Raw genomic sequence first — 18,808 nt, 5'->3', positions numbered from 1 at the left:
GATCGAAGCTCCAGGAGGTTGAGCGGGGAGTCAGAGGACGGAGGACCGAAAAGCACACTTCACCACTTGTGACGTAGCAGTTGTCAGTACGTTTATTCCGAGTCGAAGATGCGGCGAACCGATCACGCCCAAAGCACGGATCACACTCGAGAGCCAGCCCGACATGCGATGACGAAGAAGAACCCCATATGAACCGCACATGATGATGATCATGTACAGATGACCAAGAATACCTTATAAATGGCCACAATATATATATATATATATATATATATATATATATATATATATATATATATATATATATATATATATATATATATTCGGCGGATGTCTGCGGCATAAAGGATATTCCACAACCACTGCGAAGGTTTGTGAGTGGTGGCGTTGGGTAACGCACCCAGCGTTAGTTCTGGTAGTAAAAACTTAAATACATCAGAAAGTGGATGGGAAAACTGCGCCGCGCTAGCTCAGTTGTTAAGGGCATCGCACGAGTAATGCGAGAACGCGTGTTCGTACCCCACCTGCGGCTACTTTTGTTTTTTCATCCACTTTCACTTCGATTCATTTATTTGTTTAATACGGTTAGTAAGTACAAGTAATTTCCTGTATGTTGTGCTTGGTGTGGTTTTTCGCTTGTTATGACATGAAATATATATATATATATATATATATAAACGAGGAGAGAGGGGGTTAACCGAGGGTCCCGATTTTTATTAGTCATATCACAAGAAGCCAACAAACACTGACACCAAGGACAACATAGAGGAAATTACTTGTGCTTAATAAATGAAATAAAGAAACGATGAATTATTGGAAATTAAAGTGGATGAAAAAACAACTTGCCGCAGGTGGGAACCGAACCCACAACCTTCGCATTTCGCATATATATATATATATATATATATATATATATATATATATATATATATATATATATATATATATATATATGTGTGTGTGTGTGTGTGTGTGTGTGTGTGTGTGTGTGTGTGTGTGTGTGATCATCAGCGCATTATGAGGGCGGCGGCCAGTATAAAATTCTCACTGAAGGGAGACTTTAAGCCCTTCATAGATGTCGTAAATATTTCCATGCGCTGGACTCAGAAATTGGGCTAAAAAGATAAAGGTGTGCTGCTGCACGCGCGATACGATGCTATAGCACGATTTATTCCCTTACATGATTACTACAGCGAAAGCAAGGAAAATCAAGTGGAGGCACGAAACGAGAAGTCTCGTCTTCGTCGTCGTTGTTCCAGCTCTAGTAATTGTAAACCAACAAGCCCAATTGTCCCTATTTCCTTTGTCGCATTCCGGTTGGTTGCCCAGCGACGAGACGTTCCCGAAAAAAGGCGCCTTCAACGCGTGTCTCCGCCCCGCGGCCACTAGAAGCATTGACTGTTTATGCCCACAATTTGTGAACCCGAATTGTTTGACTGTAGAGCTCTACAAAGTTCAACTTGAGTACCGCATAGTCTGCATGGCTCAACGGCTCGTAAGGCAGCGGTCGCGCACAAGTGGGCAGTTTTGCAGATGAGAACGCTAACGTAGCTACGCATATTTGCATGAAACACAACTGCATGTAAGGAACCCAGACGTGCACAATAGGAATGTGACATGATTTATTTGGAGAATTGTAAGAGTAGGCTGCGGCACGGAGGTTTAATATGAACCCATGATTTTTGTATATTGGAAAAATATTTCTAAAGCAATGAGTCCTGTTTTCTGTAGCAATGCCCTCTTAGCTGTGGGCCTCGCATTCTTGCCAGGGGTAGACGTGTGCTTCCTTGCCGTCGACACTTGGAGGCGAATGGGGCGCACGCCTTCGTCAGCGCGGCCGAAACGGCACTGAATTTCTTTCGTGCGCGCCGTGTACCAAGCTGCAGGCACTAAAGTCACACAGTTTCTGTTTTTGCTATATGTTTAGGCGGAATGGCAATTTTTATTGTAAAGGCCTATATAAAGAATAACCCATGACATTTAGATTGTCGATGGAAGCAGGTGCTTGCGCTCAGTCGTCAGGGATGCCATTCTTCGCAAGAGGCGAACTTCACTAGGTTTATCATTTTCTGGCGCCTGCATTGCAGCTGCATCCATGTTCCCAGAAATAGCGCAATGTGCCGGCATCTACGCTGCAATGCTATTCTTTGCGCTGGCTTTTTTGCATGCTCTACGAGTGTTTCGTGCGTTAAATTTGTATTTAACGCACTGTCCTTTATAGACGGCTTCAAAATCGCTAAAAACAGCCATTTTTACGCATTATCTAAGAATTCTACGTGAAAGGCAACGCTAAGAAGATCGCAAAAACGTTCGGCGATGCTACAGAAGATGTTCAGTCAGAATAAGTTCAACGTTGCTCTAGCATCAAATCCGGTATGGAGAATGCATAAAAAGAGCAATTGTTTTTACGCGATCTGTCTACATATGCGCAAATATGTAATAAGGACAACAGGAGTAAATCTGCTACAGTGCCAGCTGCTACGTGGCTATCGTCAACGTAACTCTTTTGTTTATGATTCTGTAAACTGATAATTCGATTCTAGCCGTCGCAACATCCAATGAGGGTAACTCAAAGGAGTAGTGAAATTTCCGAATCGAATCGATTACAAATATTTGAGATAAACAACCTTCTAATGTCACTCTGAATATTAAATATTTTTCCCAATTCTGAACAACATGAAATATAAAGTTTGCGTTTGCTGAAGTTTGCTGACGTTTGGTGAAGAAAAGAAATGAAAAGACTCATTTTAGTTATTTCATACTTGCATGTTTCGCCGTTCAGACCTAGCTGGTCGTCCAGTAAATTTAGGATCCTGTAAGTTAATTAGAAGCAACAGCGTCCAAATATTATCTGATGCACCATGACAATGACAGTAATCGAACAAGGAAATAACACCTCGCCATACGCACGTAGAGTGCCGAATTCATTGAAAGAAAGAATTGCACACATTAAAAGATCTTGCTCATTCAAGGTCGCTAAAAGGGCGTTTTTTCATGTTTACGCCTTCCACTGTACCTGTTTTAGCACTCATGTATACTCGTAGCACCCCGTAATAAGGGTGTCAGTAAGAAAAAGGAAAACAATAAAAAACTGACAGCCAAAAGGGTCATCGTGTGCACCGTATAAAGCCCACATGTAGGGTCGTGCACTATGTGCACTATGTGCATATGTGTATGTGCGCGTGTGTGTGCACGTACACTATGTACACACTATGAGAAGGGTGTTCTTACACCCATTAGCGCGTTCGTTTATGTTGTAGTGCGTCTGTGCAATTACAAGGGGCTTAAGCACACTTTTCAAGCGTTACGAACGTGTTTTCTGCGATGCAGGAGGTAAGATATGATCTGATGCAAGAGTTCTTATGAAATGAAACAGCTGGCTGATAGATACGTTTTCCCTTACAAATGACTAGTTTGTATAAAGAATAATAAAATATATTAAGGGATATTTTTTTGGGTCAGGGCATTTATTACTTGGTAGAGCTGCTTTTCTTTATTTCTCCAGTTCCCACGCTGAGGCTGCCTGGCTGCTGCAGCGTAACAACGCAACAGGAGGCGAAATCCACGTTGCATTGAGCGGTGTGTGGGTAGCGTAGGAGTTTAAAAAACAACAACATTACGTATGTTTCGTGTGTAACTATACGCACAGATACTGACATCATAGTCCCACGTAACGTGTATCACCTATGATGTAGTGGATAGAGTGTCGGCCCTTCCATCCAATGTTCCTGTGTTGGAATTCACTTCCGTGCATTTCTTCGGCAACCTATGTACGGATTAGTAATTGAATTGCGCTTATTTAGTAAGGTTAAATAAACATAGTGAAAAGAGCAAAGGGCTTAAGAAAGCAACGTATTGAACTCAGGTGTTGACATGGCTGAAAAACGAACGGAACAAACCAAAAGCAGCACGCTTAAGAGTGCGAGAATCTTTAGTGTGTATATTACGACGGCATCGCACATTGTTTTTAAAGGGACGAAAACATATATCTAGACTGGAAAATAATAATTTACTTGCGTAAACCAAAACAGCACATTCACAGGCCGCCTAAAGGACGAGATATTCTCGTTGAATTATTGGAGATAATTTAGTAGAAATTATCTGCCTACAGCATCGACATGTCTAAGTTTTCTGGAATTTTTAAAGATCGCCTGTGGCAGATGGCACAAACCTTGCCCTCGATCTGGGTTATTTGAACTGGCGGACAGACATTACTAGCACGAGAAATCGACACTCATATTTACCTAATTAACAGGGATTCACTAATTAAATTCTTAATTATTTACATATTACGGCACATATTGAAATCTGCGAATTGTAGTCGGAAAGTGTGTAAGATGTATCCGCTTCAAATGAATTTACAGGAGGACACCAGCTTTGACATGTTTCCCAAAGTGTGGGACATTCCAGTTACTTTTCTGCTTCAACGCATAAAAGAGCGTTTCTTTAAAAAAATCACCACCCAAGAACTCCGTACAGGTGGTTAACCAGCGGAGCTCAAACGTGCGACCCCGGTGTGTATCACTGGATTAATCCAGCCGGCTCATTAAACAACCGCTTGGTAGGCTGTCGGATCCTTGGTACGCAGTTGCTGCTTGTGCCCGGCCTGCAGCATCGGCACAGCGTAGACGAGCTCGTTCCCGGTTCTGCTGGCGGCGTTGCTGATCGAAAGCTGCCTCCTCCTCAGGCGTAGGTATGAGGCGTGGCCTACCCATTTAGGAGCCGGAGAAAAACTGCTGGGCGCGCGTTCGGCTATGATGGAAAGCAACGACGTCGCTACTGGCGCAGCCAATCCAACACCACCTATATAGCACAAGACCTTTTCCCTCCGATCCATAACGCCATGTTACCTGGCCCGACTGCCATAAATGGGGTGCTCCCGAGTAGGCGTCACTGATTTTGACGTCACAGCTTTCATGCCGCCAGCTTTGTCAACGGAAATTTCGGGCCAGGTAGCGTGACGTCATGTATCGGAGTAAACAGGCATCGTACTATGTAGGGGGTGTTGGCTAATCGCGCACCTTTCTTTCTTCCTTTTTTCTTCTTTTTTTGTGCATGTGCATGGGGTTGCACCGGAGGAGCTTTCGGCGTACAGGCGGCGGGCGGACGTGCGGACAAACGAATCGGCCGGCCATATACAGCTAAAAAGTAAGTGGAACAGTGCATTTTTACGGTGACTCTGAGGGCGGATATCTGCAGACTGATGTGTTCTGCAAATTACTTCCAAGTGGACAAATCTCGCAAACTCGCCGGCCATAATTAGTAAATACCAATATGCGCTGTAAAATAAGAAATTAACTAGTTTATGAGTAATCTTTTTAAATAAGTTGAATGTGTGTTACGATTTCTTTCGCAAGCAATGTCCAACTCTCATCACAAGCCAAGACAAGGACTAGAATTGTTTTCTGCAGCAGGCGATCTTGATCAATTCCGAAAAACTGAAATATTAGCACCCCTTATGATGCAGAAAGGGATGAGAATAAGTCGCCAAATTCTCTCCTTTTAAAGTCACTTCCGACGCAATCAACAACAAGAACGACAAAAAGAACATTGCTCTTATGCGTTTTGGCATGGCACAAGAAACTCAGCGGCCGATAGAAAGATTCCATGCCGGGTGCGTTTGGAGAAGACAAAAATAATGGCAATGGCGGTATAATGAAGAATTTCTGTCTGTTAGTTCCAGCTGAATATAAAAGAAATAAAAGGGCGCAGAAATACATATTTTTTTGCGGGGTAGTCTCTATCTTAAAGTTCGCTTTGGTAGGCCGTCATTTATCGCATTTATACGTGTATGCTGAGTACTTGGACATGAATCGCAAATCAATAGTAGTTCAGTGAGGCCCATGTTCCTTACGCGCAATAACTAGCGCGGAGAAGTTTATAAAACTTTGTAAAAATAATTGATTGTTACTAATTTCGATGTACTGCATAGTTTGTACTGCTTTTGAATATTAATATTAGTACTCTTTTTCTTGGTTTGGTTTGCAGCACATTTTTATTATGCTATTAAATGCTTTATAGTCAAGAGGTGTATACCTGGCTATTTCTGTTTGTTTGTTGTGGTCTCATACTGTAACAATTTACCTTCTAAGCATGCCTTCCACTTTTGTAGTTATTTTTTCTTGCGTGTCACCTGCTGCCATGTATATGCGACGCATTGCGGGACCAGTCAAGCTATACGGACATCAGCCTCATGTGCCTCGAGTACGTTTCTAGTGTACGCCAGAAAAATTAAAATGAATGCGACGATGAGCGATGGCGCTGGAAATTCCAGTTGTGCAGCCATCTACCCATTGCACGGCCCGCTTCACAGCCATCCCGTATTTTACGAGAAGCCGTCGGAGTGCAGGGAGCAGTGTTTGAGGGGCGGACGGTGACTGCGCTGCATTATATCGATGAGGCATAAACGGATGGCGGAAGTGTCTGATCTGGTGATCATATAGGTTCGCAGCTGTTTGGTTAGCTTGTTTTCCTTATTTAAAAAAAAACAGCGGATGGTGTTTCACAGGTTCTTTGGTACAAACCGAGAAGGTGGAGGAAGCCCACTTGAGAGGCGTATTGCTCCTTTCAGCGCTCGCGGTACACCTTTGTCGCGCAGTGCGTGGTCCTTTACGTGGGCTCCTAGTGCGTTTATAAGGTGCGCATATCTGGTAATATATAGGTTAATCTCAAAGAACCAATCGCGCATGCGCCAGCGTTTATTAAGGGGTGCTACAGTCGATCAGGCTCGTCGTAGTTCGCCGTGCGCCCCTGGGTCTTCTGCTAACTGCAGTTTCATGCGCGAATTACCTAGGACGACGACCGTCGTGCCTGCTGGTGCTGTCACCCTCTTTCTTCAGAAGCAGGTATCTAATGCAGTGTATGTTTGTGACAGTCGCGCAGACTCACGCACGCACGCACGCACACGCACGCACGCACGCACGCAAACACACACACACACACACACACACACACACACACACACACACACACACACACACACACACACACACACACACACACACACAAACACACAGACACACACACACACACACACACACACACACACACACACACACACACACACACACACAGCCACACGAACAGCCACACGAACAGACATACTTTCTGGAGCCGAAATTTCGTCATTGGATCATGAAAATAAAATGAACTTTTTTAGCGATTGGTTTGTGGGCCACCTCCATAGGCATTCGCGTTAAGGACTCATGATTCTCACTTGATTATCATTTAATGAAGAACATTACGTTCCGTTCAGTTCAAGATAATATGCAAAAACAAAGATATGCAAAAGCACCGAGGTAGGGGTTCGTGTAGCTACTGACATCAACATGCAGAAGGAGGATACGTCCTTTTTTGTTATGGATAGTGCACAATGTTGCAAAATTGATTTTAATTTATGGCAGGCGATAGGTGCACGACAGTTGCTCAGCCGCACGAAGCAAAATCTGGGGAAACACAGCACAATGGAAGAGGAAGAACACAGGCTGCTCGAGGACGGTTTGCCTCTCCACTTGCAACAATTTGCCGATTTCTTTTTCTTTTTTTGGTTCGCATATCTGCCAGGCGGAGAGAGTCTGCATCATCGCCAAAGGAACCGTGTATGAGGAGAGCTTTTCGTTTGATCAATTTGGACTGAGCGTGCAACAGGATTATGCGCGCCAGCTATGGCGGCGTCTCTCTTTCCAGCGACATGGAAACAAACATATGCAGAAAACGGCGTGCTCTTGCAGCTCACTTTCCCCGGTGGCGTTGGTTTACGTTATCATTTCCAGGGGTGTTCTCTACATGCATTATCTTGTGTACAAAGGCAAGACGCTACAACAAGCATTGTCAACTGCTTCGTTAGAGGTGCGAGTGCTACAAATGACTTACTTCCTCTATGCCCCACATGGCTTCCAAAGTTGTGATACAATACTTAAGCATTTGCCGATATTTCCACCGACGTTATTAAGCGCGAAAGGCTGTGGCACGGCTTTCAAACCAGTCTTGTTTCTTGCTGCCAAAAAAGTCTGCCGCAATGGCGCACGCCTTATGTTAACGCAGTTGTATTTTTTCTTGTATTTTATTTTTTTTTCGTTGGCATCCGTATGCAGCAGTTCTTCGGAACGCGTCACGTCGGGATCATTGCACGCGAAGTGATCGTGATTGGTGCAAAACAATCACTCGTGATGCCAGCAACGGCTTATAAGTACTCTCTGCTAAAAAATAATCGGCGGTACGATTTAATGCAGAGGTGTTCCATCCATTGTACCTCGTGTTAAAAAATGTGTGTCAGGAGTCAATCTTTTTCCTGCATGCATCAACGTGCCACGAAGTGCGGCGACCGTCTTTCAAGGCCTTCTCGGCTAGGTGTCCTAGGCGAATGAATTTCTTCCTAAAGTACGTCGTGTTTCTGCAGAGTGGCGGATGAAGAAGCAGTTGGTGCTTCTTCTCGGTGCCCAGCAAATGCGGGAGCTACGCTATATATTGAGGGTGCTGCACAATGGACCACTGCCATTTGGGGCTTTGCTAGCACCGCAGACAGTTAAGAAATGAGAGCTTTCGTTATTTTCATTGTGAGCTTTCCCGTCAGGAGTACCACGTTTTATACTAATGCGCTGTACGTTTTATTGCAACGACTGGCGTTCTTACTTCATTCATTCATTCATTCATTAATTCATTCATTCATTCATTCATTCATTCATTCATTCATTCATTCATTACGGATTGAAAAGGTAGCCTAGAAGCACAATATGTCACCGACTTCTGAGCAACTAGAAATTATTAAATCAATGAAGGGTGATGATCGGTCATGCAAATTATTCTAGCTCGTTAGCAGTTTGCAGCAAAACACCGGGCAGTCAGTTACAATTTCAAAAGACTGCATAATAAATAAATAAATAAATAAATAAATAAATAAATAAATAAATAAATAAATGGAGAATAGATCATATACATATATCCCACCCTCACAGTCTGACGTGTGGACTGTAAAGAACCGTCTTTTAGTGTTGACAGAGCTTTCGCTCTGTCTTAATGACACACGAGAAACACGATATGTATGCAAGGCCAAATAAAATAAAATCAAACCATATCAAAGTTTACTGAAAATCCAGTGTGTATGACTAGGTAAAACGGATCAGTCAGAGGAATAAACCTTAACCAATCAGCATGAGTGGTATTCGGATCCAGTGCGTCAGCCTTACTAGCTGAAGAGACACACGCAATGTGATCAATGAAAAAAAGAATGGTTGGAAGAGTGGTAACCAAACACAGTAAGCGCGAGGGGCAAAAAAAAATAAAATAAGGAAAGCAGGGGAGAACGGACGCATGGTCTCAAGTTATTAATATAGTTCTACGCTGTGACATTGTTTAGTCGGTAGTTCGTGGCCATCATTTTATTGAGTAGCATTGGAAGAGTGCAAGGTAACTTGAAAAAGAGTAGGTTTGGGCAGGTTGGTATTCCATAACTTTTAGGTTTTTAGAGCACAAAAAGGGACGAGAGACAGAGGTACGACGCGGACACAGCGCTAACTTCCAACAATTGTTTTATTCTACAAAGCAGTACACATATTTATGGGTAACAGACAACAGCGTACGCATGCGCGTATGTCAAGCCACCCTCTGTGACGCGCTTAGAAAAATTCTTAAACGATTTTTTAAACGCATCACAGAGGTTGGCTTGATGGAGATGGCATTTTAATCTTGCAATTACAAAAAAATGTTTTGCCTATGCATGGTCGCTTTTTTCATCTTCGATATCATCTTTCCATTACACATGTCTCGTTGCTGTCTCATTTGATTAAATACCAGTACATATGCGCATGCGTACGCTGTTGTCTGTTACACATATATATATGCGTACCGCTTCGTTGAATAATTGTTGGAAGTTAGCGCTGTGTCCGCGTCGTACCTCTGTCTCTCGTCCCTTTTGGTGCGCTAAAAACCTAAAAGTACAGGGTAATCTTTGCTGTAGTTGGTTCGTTGATATTGCGCATGCCATTGTCTAGTACACCGGACTTCGTACATCATCGTTATTTTTTGTAACAACCCGTGTTACAGTGTCGGATAACTATCCCGCCATATTCATTGATATTTAGAAAAAGAGGCTCAGTTCAGAAAAATGAAGCATATTAATCGTATATCGGCCCACTTGACACGAACTCGGGGGCTATTGTAAGGGAAGGCCATAGAATACCTTTATCCCTGTTTTTTTGTTTTTTTGGTAACCTGAATATTACTTTCTTTTAGAGCGCACCGTTTTTTCACAGACCATGTTACAATGATTAAAAGGAGATAAGAACAACAACTTATATAGTAATAAAGGCTTCACGCAGCGCAATGATGTACAGAAACGTGCTGCGGAGTTACAGCTTCGGCATCGAAATTATTTCTTTTCAGACAACCGCAATGTGTGAATGGAGTGGTGGCACGAGTAGGACCGACAGGATGGCAATGGATTGAGCGGCCGCGATTTCAGAATCTAGTTTTAATGGAACCGACCCATAATCCTGCGACCCTAACTATTGATTTTAAGCGAGGACTAAGCTACATTTGACCACTTTATTACATTTTTAAAAACTTTTTACGCAATAGCAGCTCTTTCAGTATCCAGCTGTAGGTGACTACATCTGCCGCGGTAATTATAAACATGGAGTTGTACACATTCTCCACTTCTGTAGACCCGGAATCCTTTATTACCTTACGAGATTGTAGTGCATTTAAAGACGACACCTTTTAATTGTCGAGAATGATTTGGCGAGACCACGCTCGACTGACGACACGGCGGCACAAGAACGATGGCAGCCTGCGCGAGTGCACGGCGCCGCATTCTTTTGCGCGCGCCGTCGAGTATCGGGCAAGCGCGAAAAGAAAAGCTGACGTCCGCTAATATTCCGATAGATGTGAATCCTGCAAAAGACGAATGCTTTTACGTTAACCACTGAGGCCAGCTTTGCTGTACGCATGGCATGCTCAACGGTGTAAGATTATCTTGTACTTAGATTTGCCGGAATAAAGATAGTTCCGCAAGAATTAAGAATTTAAGAAGGTACAAGGCAAGCCCTGGTATCGCATCGTGCTACGCGGTCGTGAACCGCCTGCAGTGAAGGTCACCTCAGCCGCCGTCGGCGGGGAGCTTTCGGCGCACCACGAAAGCCACCTGTGATTGCGACGCAGGCTTCAATCCGAAGTTGAATAGAAAGCAAGAAACGAGGAAACCGCGTAAACACCATGAAACAAAGTTTCGCTTCTGCAACGTGTGTTTTGTGTTCAGTTGTGTTATTTTTTCTTGTGTAGTCCTATTACACGTGTCATTGTATTGTGTACTATATGTTTTCTTGAAATAATGTTCCTGAAGTAGGCGTATTGTACTGACCAGGCACGGCTCTACTAGGAACAGCTAGGCATGTGCTCCACAATCCGACAGTTCGCGTGCTGCTTTTTCTAAGCGCTGTTAATTTTTTTCACCGTACTTATCAGAAATAAATTTTTGCCGAAACGAAAATTGAGAAAGGCCTTGTTTTAAAAACAGGAGATATTGGACTGATTATGAATAACAACGCACTGCGGAGATAACATTGAGGCCACTAAACATGCACGTTTGTTCTTGTGCGAAAAAAAGATTGCGTGATATTATTTGCAATTCTTAAGATTTAAAAACATTGTTTACTTACTCTCAAGCCAAGTAGTAAATAATGACAGAGATAGCGTTTCGTTTACTGGAACCAGAGGAATGGATGAGCTCAGCCACTCCAGGAGTGGGAATGGGTCAAGTGTCACCATTCACAAGAGTTAACAGGCGTGGAATAACGAGAATCTCCGGAATCAAGTTGGAAACAGAATGGAATCATCAAGTATAAATTTTTTATGCATACTGGTTTCTTCTTAACAATACAAATAGTCTCAGTTTCACCCGAAAGGCGAAGGATCGATTGCGATAGCAAAGTAGTGGGCAGCTACACGAAGTATGGAGTTTTATCTGCCGTATAAACTTTTAAACATAGGCATGGTGTCACGCGCATAGCATTGTGTCACGCGCGCACAAGCAAACGTGAGCCCATCTCACTCGACGACCGCGGAAACTTGCCGTCAAAACGTTGGAGTGAGGAAGCGCAGCAGCAGCAGTGAGCGAAGTGACCTGCTTGCAGCGTCTCGCATCAACGCAAACTAAGCTGCGAAAAGACAGAGGACGGCGGACGCTGTACCCGTCTAAGCTGGCTTCCAAGATACAGGCTGTCGCACGCGGCCTCCGCCCGGACGCCCCTCGGGTCGCGAGAAGGTGCCCTGCCTAGCCGACCCCCATCGGGCGATGGAGGACCCGCTTTTCTCTCTTGCGTGCGCGACGTTGAGCCACGAACTCTAGCTCGCAGGCTTTCATGTGCAGCGAACGACGCGCGGCGACGATTTTATCGCGCTTGGACTTTACACGGAACCTCACGGCGACGCCGTCGGCAGGAATGCGCCTGGAGTATCCATATAGTTGCTATCGCTAGAAAACGTAGGTTTTGTTTTCGAGGCGTTAACTTGCAGTCTATTTTTGTATGACCATTTATCACCTTGCATTACAGCTTTGTTGGCTAGAGTTATCAGTTGGGCTCCATCCACCTAGAAAAAAAAAATGTTTGGAATTGCTGCACAAACTTCCAAGTTTACACTATATAGGCGAGGAGTCTGCATTTTTTTGTTTCTTGTTGCATTTTCTTTTTAGATATTTCTCTTCTTTCGTGCCGTAAATTGAATAGAATAGTCAGAATCGGGGTGACTCCAACCCATCCATATGGACCCTATAGTGAACCGTATTGGGGGCGAGGACTTACGGAGTCGCCATCTGTCGGAAGCGCCTCCCTTGCGTAGTATGAGGGATAAGCGTATTTCCAACTGCTCGTAGGTACAGCGGGGCGTGGAACTTGCGGAGACGACGGGCGTTTGCGCGCATGCGCGAGTGAGAGCGGGTGCGAGAGAGGAAATGTGGGGAGTTTTGCTCCTTAAAAATACGACTCTGCCTAGGTACTACGGAGGAGTCTCTTCGCGCGCGGTGTATGCGCTTGTCCCTAGGCGTGCCGGCAGAAGTCGCGGGGCGCAGTTGTGCTGAACTTAGCATCGCAAGTTGGCGGCTCGACGCAATCATATTTAATCGATCATGTTTTTACTAATGAAAACAACGTGTCATTATTTCGCATTATTGGCGGCGCCTCCAGGACACCAAAGCGGCAACGGGGATATCAAAGCTAGAAGCCCGACTGGTCCGTGGGTTGGGGCTCGCAGAGGCCTGCGGGTGCCAGGGGAGTATAAGATCGGCTGTCCGCTATCGCGGACAGCCAATGTTTTATGCGAACACCCCCAGGCACGCTTCGGCCATTGCGGCCCGAACCCACGGGCCGCCCGGCTTCCAGCTTTGATCCCCCCGCTACCGCTTGGGTGCCCCGGAGATCCTGCGCCGCCTGCTTTAATGTAACCTCAGGTGCTCTCCTGAAGCCTCCGTTTGCCGGTTACATGTGCCCTCCAGGAGCAGTGCTCGTAAAAAGTCCGATCTATCGTCGCGATGAAAAAAGCGACCCGCGACTTATAAAACACCAGTCAGAATATTGTCCCTTCAGACACAGCGATCACCAAGCGGCGTCCGCGCCCACTGCCTCACCGCGCGGGCAGCCAGCGCCGGAGCGTATAAACCAACTCGACCGAACTCCGCAATGCCGGCATGTCTAGGGGACAAACGAATACAACGCGCTCTAAGAAACCTCCTCCGTAGTGCCTAGGCTGAGTCATATATTCAAGGAGCAAAAGCCCCCAGATTTTCTCTCTCGCGCCCGCTCTTACTCGCGCCTGCGCAGAAACGTCGAGCTCCGTCAAAAGTGCCACGCCCCGCTGTATCTACGAGCAATTCTAAATACGCGCACGGGTTCGCGGTGACCGACTGCGCGTCTGCAGGCATGTCCGCGCACAATGTTTCCAGTTCGCTGCGAGCGCGTTTTCGCACCGCACCGTGAGCGTAAGGCTGCAGCACAGGAGCCTTTGACCGCACACAAGCAACCATTCTTGCGTGGAGACTGTCACGGCTGTTCAAAAAATAATCAGCGACTTCACCGCCTACGACGGCGACTTGTCCCGTCGCGACCATTCAATTTTTATTTCTTTTATTCTAAAGTCTCGGACGGTTCAATATCGCTATTTCTCAAGCTGCGTCGCACTGTACGTTTATCAGTCTTCTCAGTGAGCAATTACCCCCTGCTTCTTTCTTTTAATCCCGTACATTTATTTCGTGCTATACAAGCATGAGCATACGCCATGCCTTTATTTAATGTGCTTTTTACCGTTGCACTTTTATCTAACATCAACATGTTCCTAGACCACAGCTGCGCGACTTTAGCCGGACAGCGCCGAGCATCTCAGTGCGCGCTTTCTGCTATCATCCCAGCCCCGACGCCGTAGCAGAAATCTTCCACGCGGAAGTGCTTCCTGCGCACCCGAGTTGTAGCCGATGACTGCTTGCTGATTTCGCGATCGAAGCTTCACGCAGCTCCCATCGGGTACGTGCGAAGGCTGACACGGGGCTCCGTCATGTACAGTCGCGTGAAATATGACTTCCAACACCCTTGTTCGCGGTCGAAGGGGCTCCAGGGCTGCGCGGTGGCTCGGACATGTGAAATATCGGTTTAATAAATACCACTAATTGAAGCTGTGTTTAGGTCTGGAACTTACCTGTCTCTGCGCATCCGTACAGTCTTGGAGCCCCTTCGACCACGGGAACCGGTGTTGCAGGTCGTATTTCACGTGACTGTACGTCCGGCACTGCAGCACCGAGCAGTAGCCTACCATATTATACGCCTTCAAAGGCTGTCACTACCTATTATAGTGCTTTCTTGTGTTGTCAAGCAGACACCCGAAGCGGGAAAACCTCCCTACTTAATCAGAACCGCAGCGCAGGTGAAACATTAAACTTTCGTTTTCAGTTCGCTCCGGCCATTCCGAAGCAGCCGACGCGGCCGCTGTGTCCGCGTGATCCCTCATACCACGTCACGCCGAAGGCAGCGTCAGCTTTTCTAGTGGTGGAGCTCGCCTCCAATACCCTACCTCTCGAGAATGATTAGCTAAGGGAGAACGCGCATTTAGGACAACATAGCACATATTATTGTTTCAGTCATCAAAACTAAAGAGGACAAGCGTCGATTAACAATTTATTATAACTCCTTCGGCCTAGGAATTCGGAACATGGGTCGTGGGTATGTCCCGTACATATAAGTGAAATTGAGCGTGCAATGCACCACTAGGCAGTCGTCCCTCCCACGAACATACATATGGAAACGTAAAACTAAGCCTACTGCCCCCTTTTTGTTCTCATCGTTGATGCACAGGACCCATGTGAGCCAGAGTGCGTGGAAACACGAGCGTATGACACAGTTTCGGATCTGTACGCCTGCGAGCAAGCCGTCGGCCCGGCAGCTGAATGCCGCGGTACGAGAAAGCGTGGAGCGCACCGGCGACAGCGGTCTGTCCACGTCCTTGAGGATGGCCGACGGTGCAGGGGGGAGTGACGTGAACGGCGCTTACGGGGCGGCTCCTTTACAGCGCCATTAGGACCTCGACAGACAAGAGGGCCGCCGCACTCTTGCTGCCGCCCTGAACGCAGCCTCGTGTCCTCGCGCCGGACTGGCAAAGTTGCCGCCGCCCGGCTTTGGCCCCGCGAGAGGGATCGGCGAATTAGTTGTTCATTCGCATGGACCGCAGCACACTTAGCGCGACACACGCTTATCGAGGGCGATCGACGCATGATGGCCCCGTGTCAGGCCGCCAAAGGCACGCCGTGGGCAGCTCGCAGATTTATAGCCTCCGCGCGGCGGTCCGGGCCGACTGCGCGCCCCGACAGCGCACGGGTGCCCGTGTCGCGCTATCGGGCGGCCCACGTGAAGGCCCGGCTTATCAAAGCCGCACGGCGCTTTACGATAGACGACGGGTTGCTCCTCGACGACGCCGACTTGTAACCCCCGACACGTGTCGCTTGCCCCGAACGGTTGCGTCGTTGTGGGGCCCCGCGCGCTCGCCCCTCGCGGCAGAATATTCGCCCCTCCAATACCCCCCTCGCGCCTTCTTTCCCCACGCCTTCAGCTGGAAGGCGCATTTGGTGAGCCAACGTGCGTCCTAAGTGTGTACCTATCAGAGCGGCGGGTCTCGACACCCCCACTCGCGCGTATAAAAACACCAGCGGTCGACCCGGGCTTGATTGCGCCGGGGCACGCGGAGCCTAATTCTCGGCAACCGGCGTGGAATGCGACCGTCGCGCAGCCTTCTGATGTCCGCGCATCACGCGAGAGCCGCCCGGCGTCTATCGCGGGCCGCCCGGGGCAACAGCCAGGAGACGCGTCGTGCCCTCGCTCGCTCCCTTCGCCCGACGCTTTCGTTCAGGATCAATATGTGCACTGTCTATTCGCCGCGTATTACACGGATCACTTCGCTTATCGCCCCGTGTGCTCTCCATTCAAGACGACTGACCTTCCAGCTCTCCCGGCTTGCGCTGCCGTGTGTCTACTTTCCTCCGTCAGTCGCCGATACACTCGAGTCTTCACGGCATTAACCATTCCGCACGAACGCGACGCTGTTCTAACAAAAGAAAGAACAAAGAACGCCAAGTAAAAAGAAACGGGAGAGCGTGCACTCTTTGAACGAACCTCACTGTTAGACGACATCAGCCACGGTGTATTACACAAGCAGGATGAACAGCAAGGTGCCTTTCAGCGGGCATGTGTAGACGCTCTTTCAGTGTCGCTGCACGAAAGCGCAGCACACGCATTTCGGCTTGCATTCTCGTCCCTTCTTGCCGGCGGCATTGGGCAACGTTCTTACTCTAATGAGAAAAATGTTAGCCAACGGCGTGCGTTTTACGGTCGAATGCACCTGTTGCATATATAGACCAAATCAACGCTATCCGTGCGTTGCGGATAGGCAGCGCATTTTGTGCAGTATTTTTTTTTTTTTGACATTCGACTTGGAATACGCAAGTTCGCACCGCGATTGCACTCTGTTATGCACTCCCTTGGCGTGCTTCTTTGTTTCAGTTTTGTTTATTTATTTTTTCGCTCTTTCTTTTTGTGAAAGAGAAAAATTACACCGCGCGTTTCAGCAACGACTGTCTGTATACTTATGAAAATAGGGTATTCAATACACAATAATACTCTTTCCAGGACAAGACTCCCAACAAGGCCGAACGAAAAGGAAGTTCTCCGCCGGATCATTTGGCAGCCTAATTCTATAAGATTTACTATTTGACTATTTCAATATTGACCACAGGCCACCTATGCCAATTGGGCGTTTGTAGCTTTCGACGAGCTCTTAACAAAACGAATTTTAAACGGATGGAAGGCGCTTACTTAAAGCACGCTAGCGCGAAAAGCTTCAGCTCATTTTCAGAGCGACACCGAAACCGATCGCGTAACGGCGCCTCGCCGATGCCAGAATCCTTTGCGTACAATGTGTTAATTATTGCCCGTGCAATGTTTAGGCACAAAAAGAAGGCACCAACGCATTGTTGCACACGCATTAGTACCGTTTTTCGATGACTGCGTGCTATCAGCAAGTTATTACCCTTTGTTATGGCGCCTTTCATGCCCTTCTTATTGTTCTTGTGGAATTAAGCAGAAAGTTTAATTCTGGGGTTCTATACGTGCCAATACCACGATATGACCGCAGTGGGGGGCTGCGGATTTCGCCTCCATCTAGATGCGGCCCCCGGAATTTAATGCCGCGCCCTCATGCTTAGCAGCGCCACGCCATAGGGCCATAGTCCACCGCGCAGGAGGTTTCTTCTGGAATCGCAGATATACTTACCAACGTGTCTTCGTGGGTCTTCATTTCTTTCAATTTATTTTTCTCCATAATGACCCGTACGTATTGCATAAGGGAGTGCGCGATTGTTGTGCTGGGAGTGTGGCACTGCAGAGGGACTACATTTGCACTTGCCCACAACCATAGTGGCGAACAGGCCGCCATTGGAATCTGAACCTGGCAACGTTTAACGCTAGAACGTTACCTAGTGAGGCGAGTCTAGCAGTGCTATTGGAGCAATTAGAGGGCAGTAAATGGGATATAATAGGGCTCAGTGAAGTTAGGAGGACAAAAGAAGCATATGCAGAGCTAAAAAGCGGGCCCGTACTCTGTTACCGGGATTTAGCGGAGAGACGAGAACTAGGAGTCGGATTCCTGATTAACAAGGATACAGCTGGTAACATACAGGAATTCTATAGCATTAACCAGAGGGTGGCAGGTCTTGTTGTGAAACTTAATAACAGGTACAAATTGAAGTTCGTACAGGTCTACGCCCCTATATCTATTCATGATAACCAGGAAGTCGAAAGCTTCTATGAAGACGTGGAAACGGCGATAGGTAAAGTGAAAACAAAATACGCTATACTGATGGGCGACTTCAATGCCAAGGTAGGCTAGAAGCAGGCTGGAGACAAGTCAGTGTGGGAATATAGTATAGGCTCTAGGAATAGTAGGGCAGAGTTATTAGTAGAATTTGCAGAACAGAACAATGTGCGGAAATGAATACCTTCTGCCGCAAGCGGGATAGCCGAAAGTGGACGTGGAGGAACCCGAATGGCGATACTAGATATGAAATAGACTTTATCATCTGCGCTAAACCTGGCATCATGCAAGATGTGGACGGGCTCGGCAAGGTGGGTTGTAGTGACCATAGGATGGTAAGAACACGAATTAGCCTACACTTGAGGAGGGAACGGAAGAAACTGGTACATAAGAAGCCGATCAATGAGTTAGCGGTAAGAGGGAAAATAGAGTGATTCCGGATCAAGCTACAGAACAGGTATTCGGCTTT

The 18,808-nt window shown here is 46.7% G+C and overlaps 1 protein-coding gene across 2 annotated transcripts in view; it reads left to right on the top strand.

Moving 5' to 3' along the window:
* LOC142566715 (uncharacterized) overlaps nt 1-18,808 on the top strand; it is a 168,693-nt gene that overhangs the window by 123,658 nt on the left and 26,227 nt on the right. For both annotated transcript variants that reach the window (XR_012825114.1, XM_075677556.1), the window contains exon 3: nt 5,082-5,148. Coding sequence is in view for 1 of the 2 variants with exons in the window: in XM_075677556.1 (XP_075533671.1) it covers nt 5,082-5,148 (67 nt within the window). In the remaining variant the exon portion in view is untranslated. The remainder of the gene's footprint in view (nt 1-5,081; nt 5,149-18,808) is intronic.

The sequence above is a fragment of the Dermacentor variabilis genome, unplaced genomic scaffold (genome assembly GCF_050947875.1).
Source record: "Dermacentor variabilis isolate Ectoservices unplaced genomic scaffold, ASM5094787v1 scaffold_13, whole genome shotgun sequence".
Lineage (NCBI taxonomy): Eukaryota > Metazoa > Arthropoda > Arachnida > Ixodida > Ixodidae > Dermacentor > Dermacentor variabilis.
The sequence above is the reverse complement of the archived record's forward strand: the minus strand, read 5'-3'. Positions and strand labels throughout refer to the sequence as shown.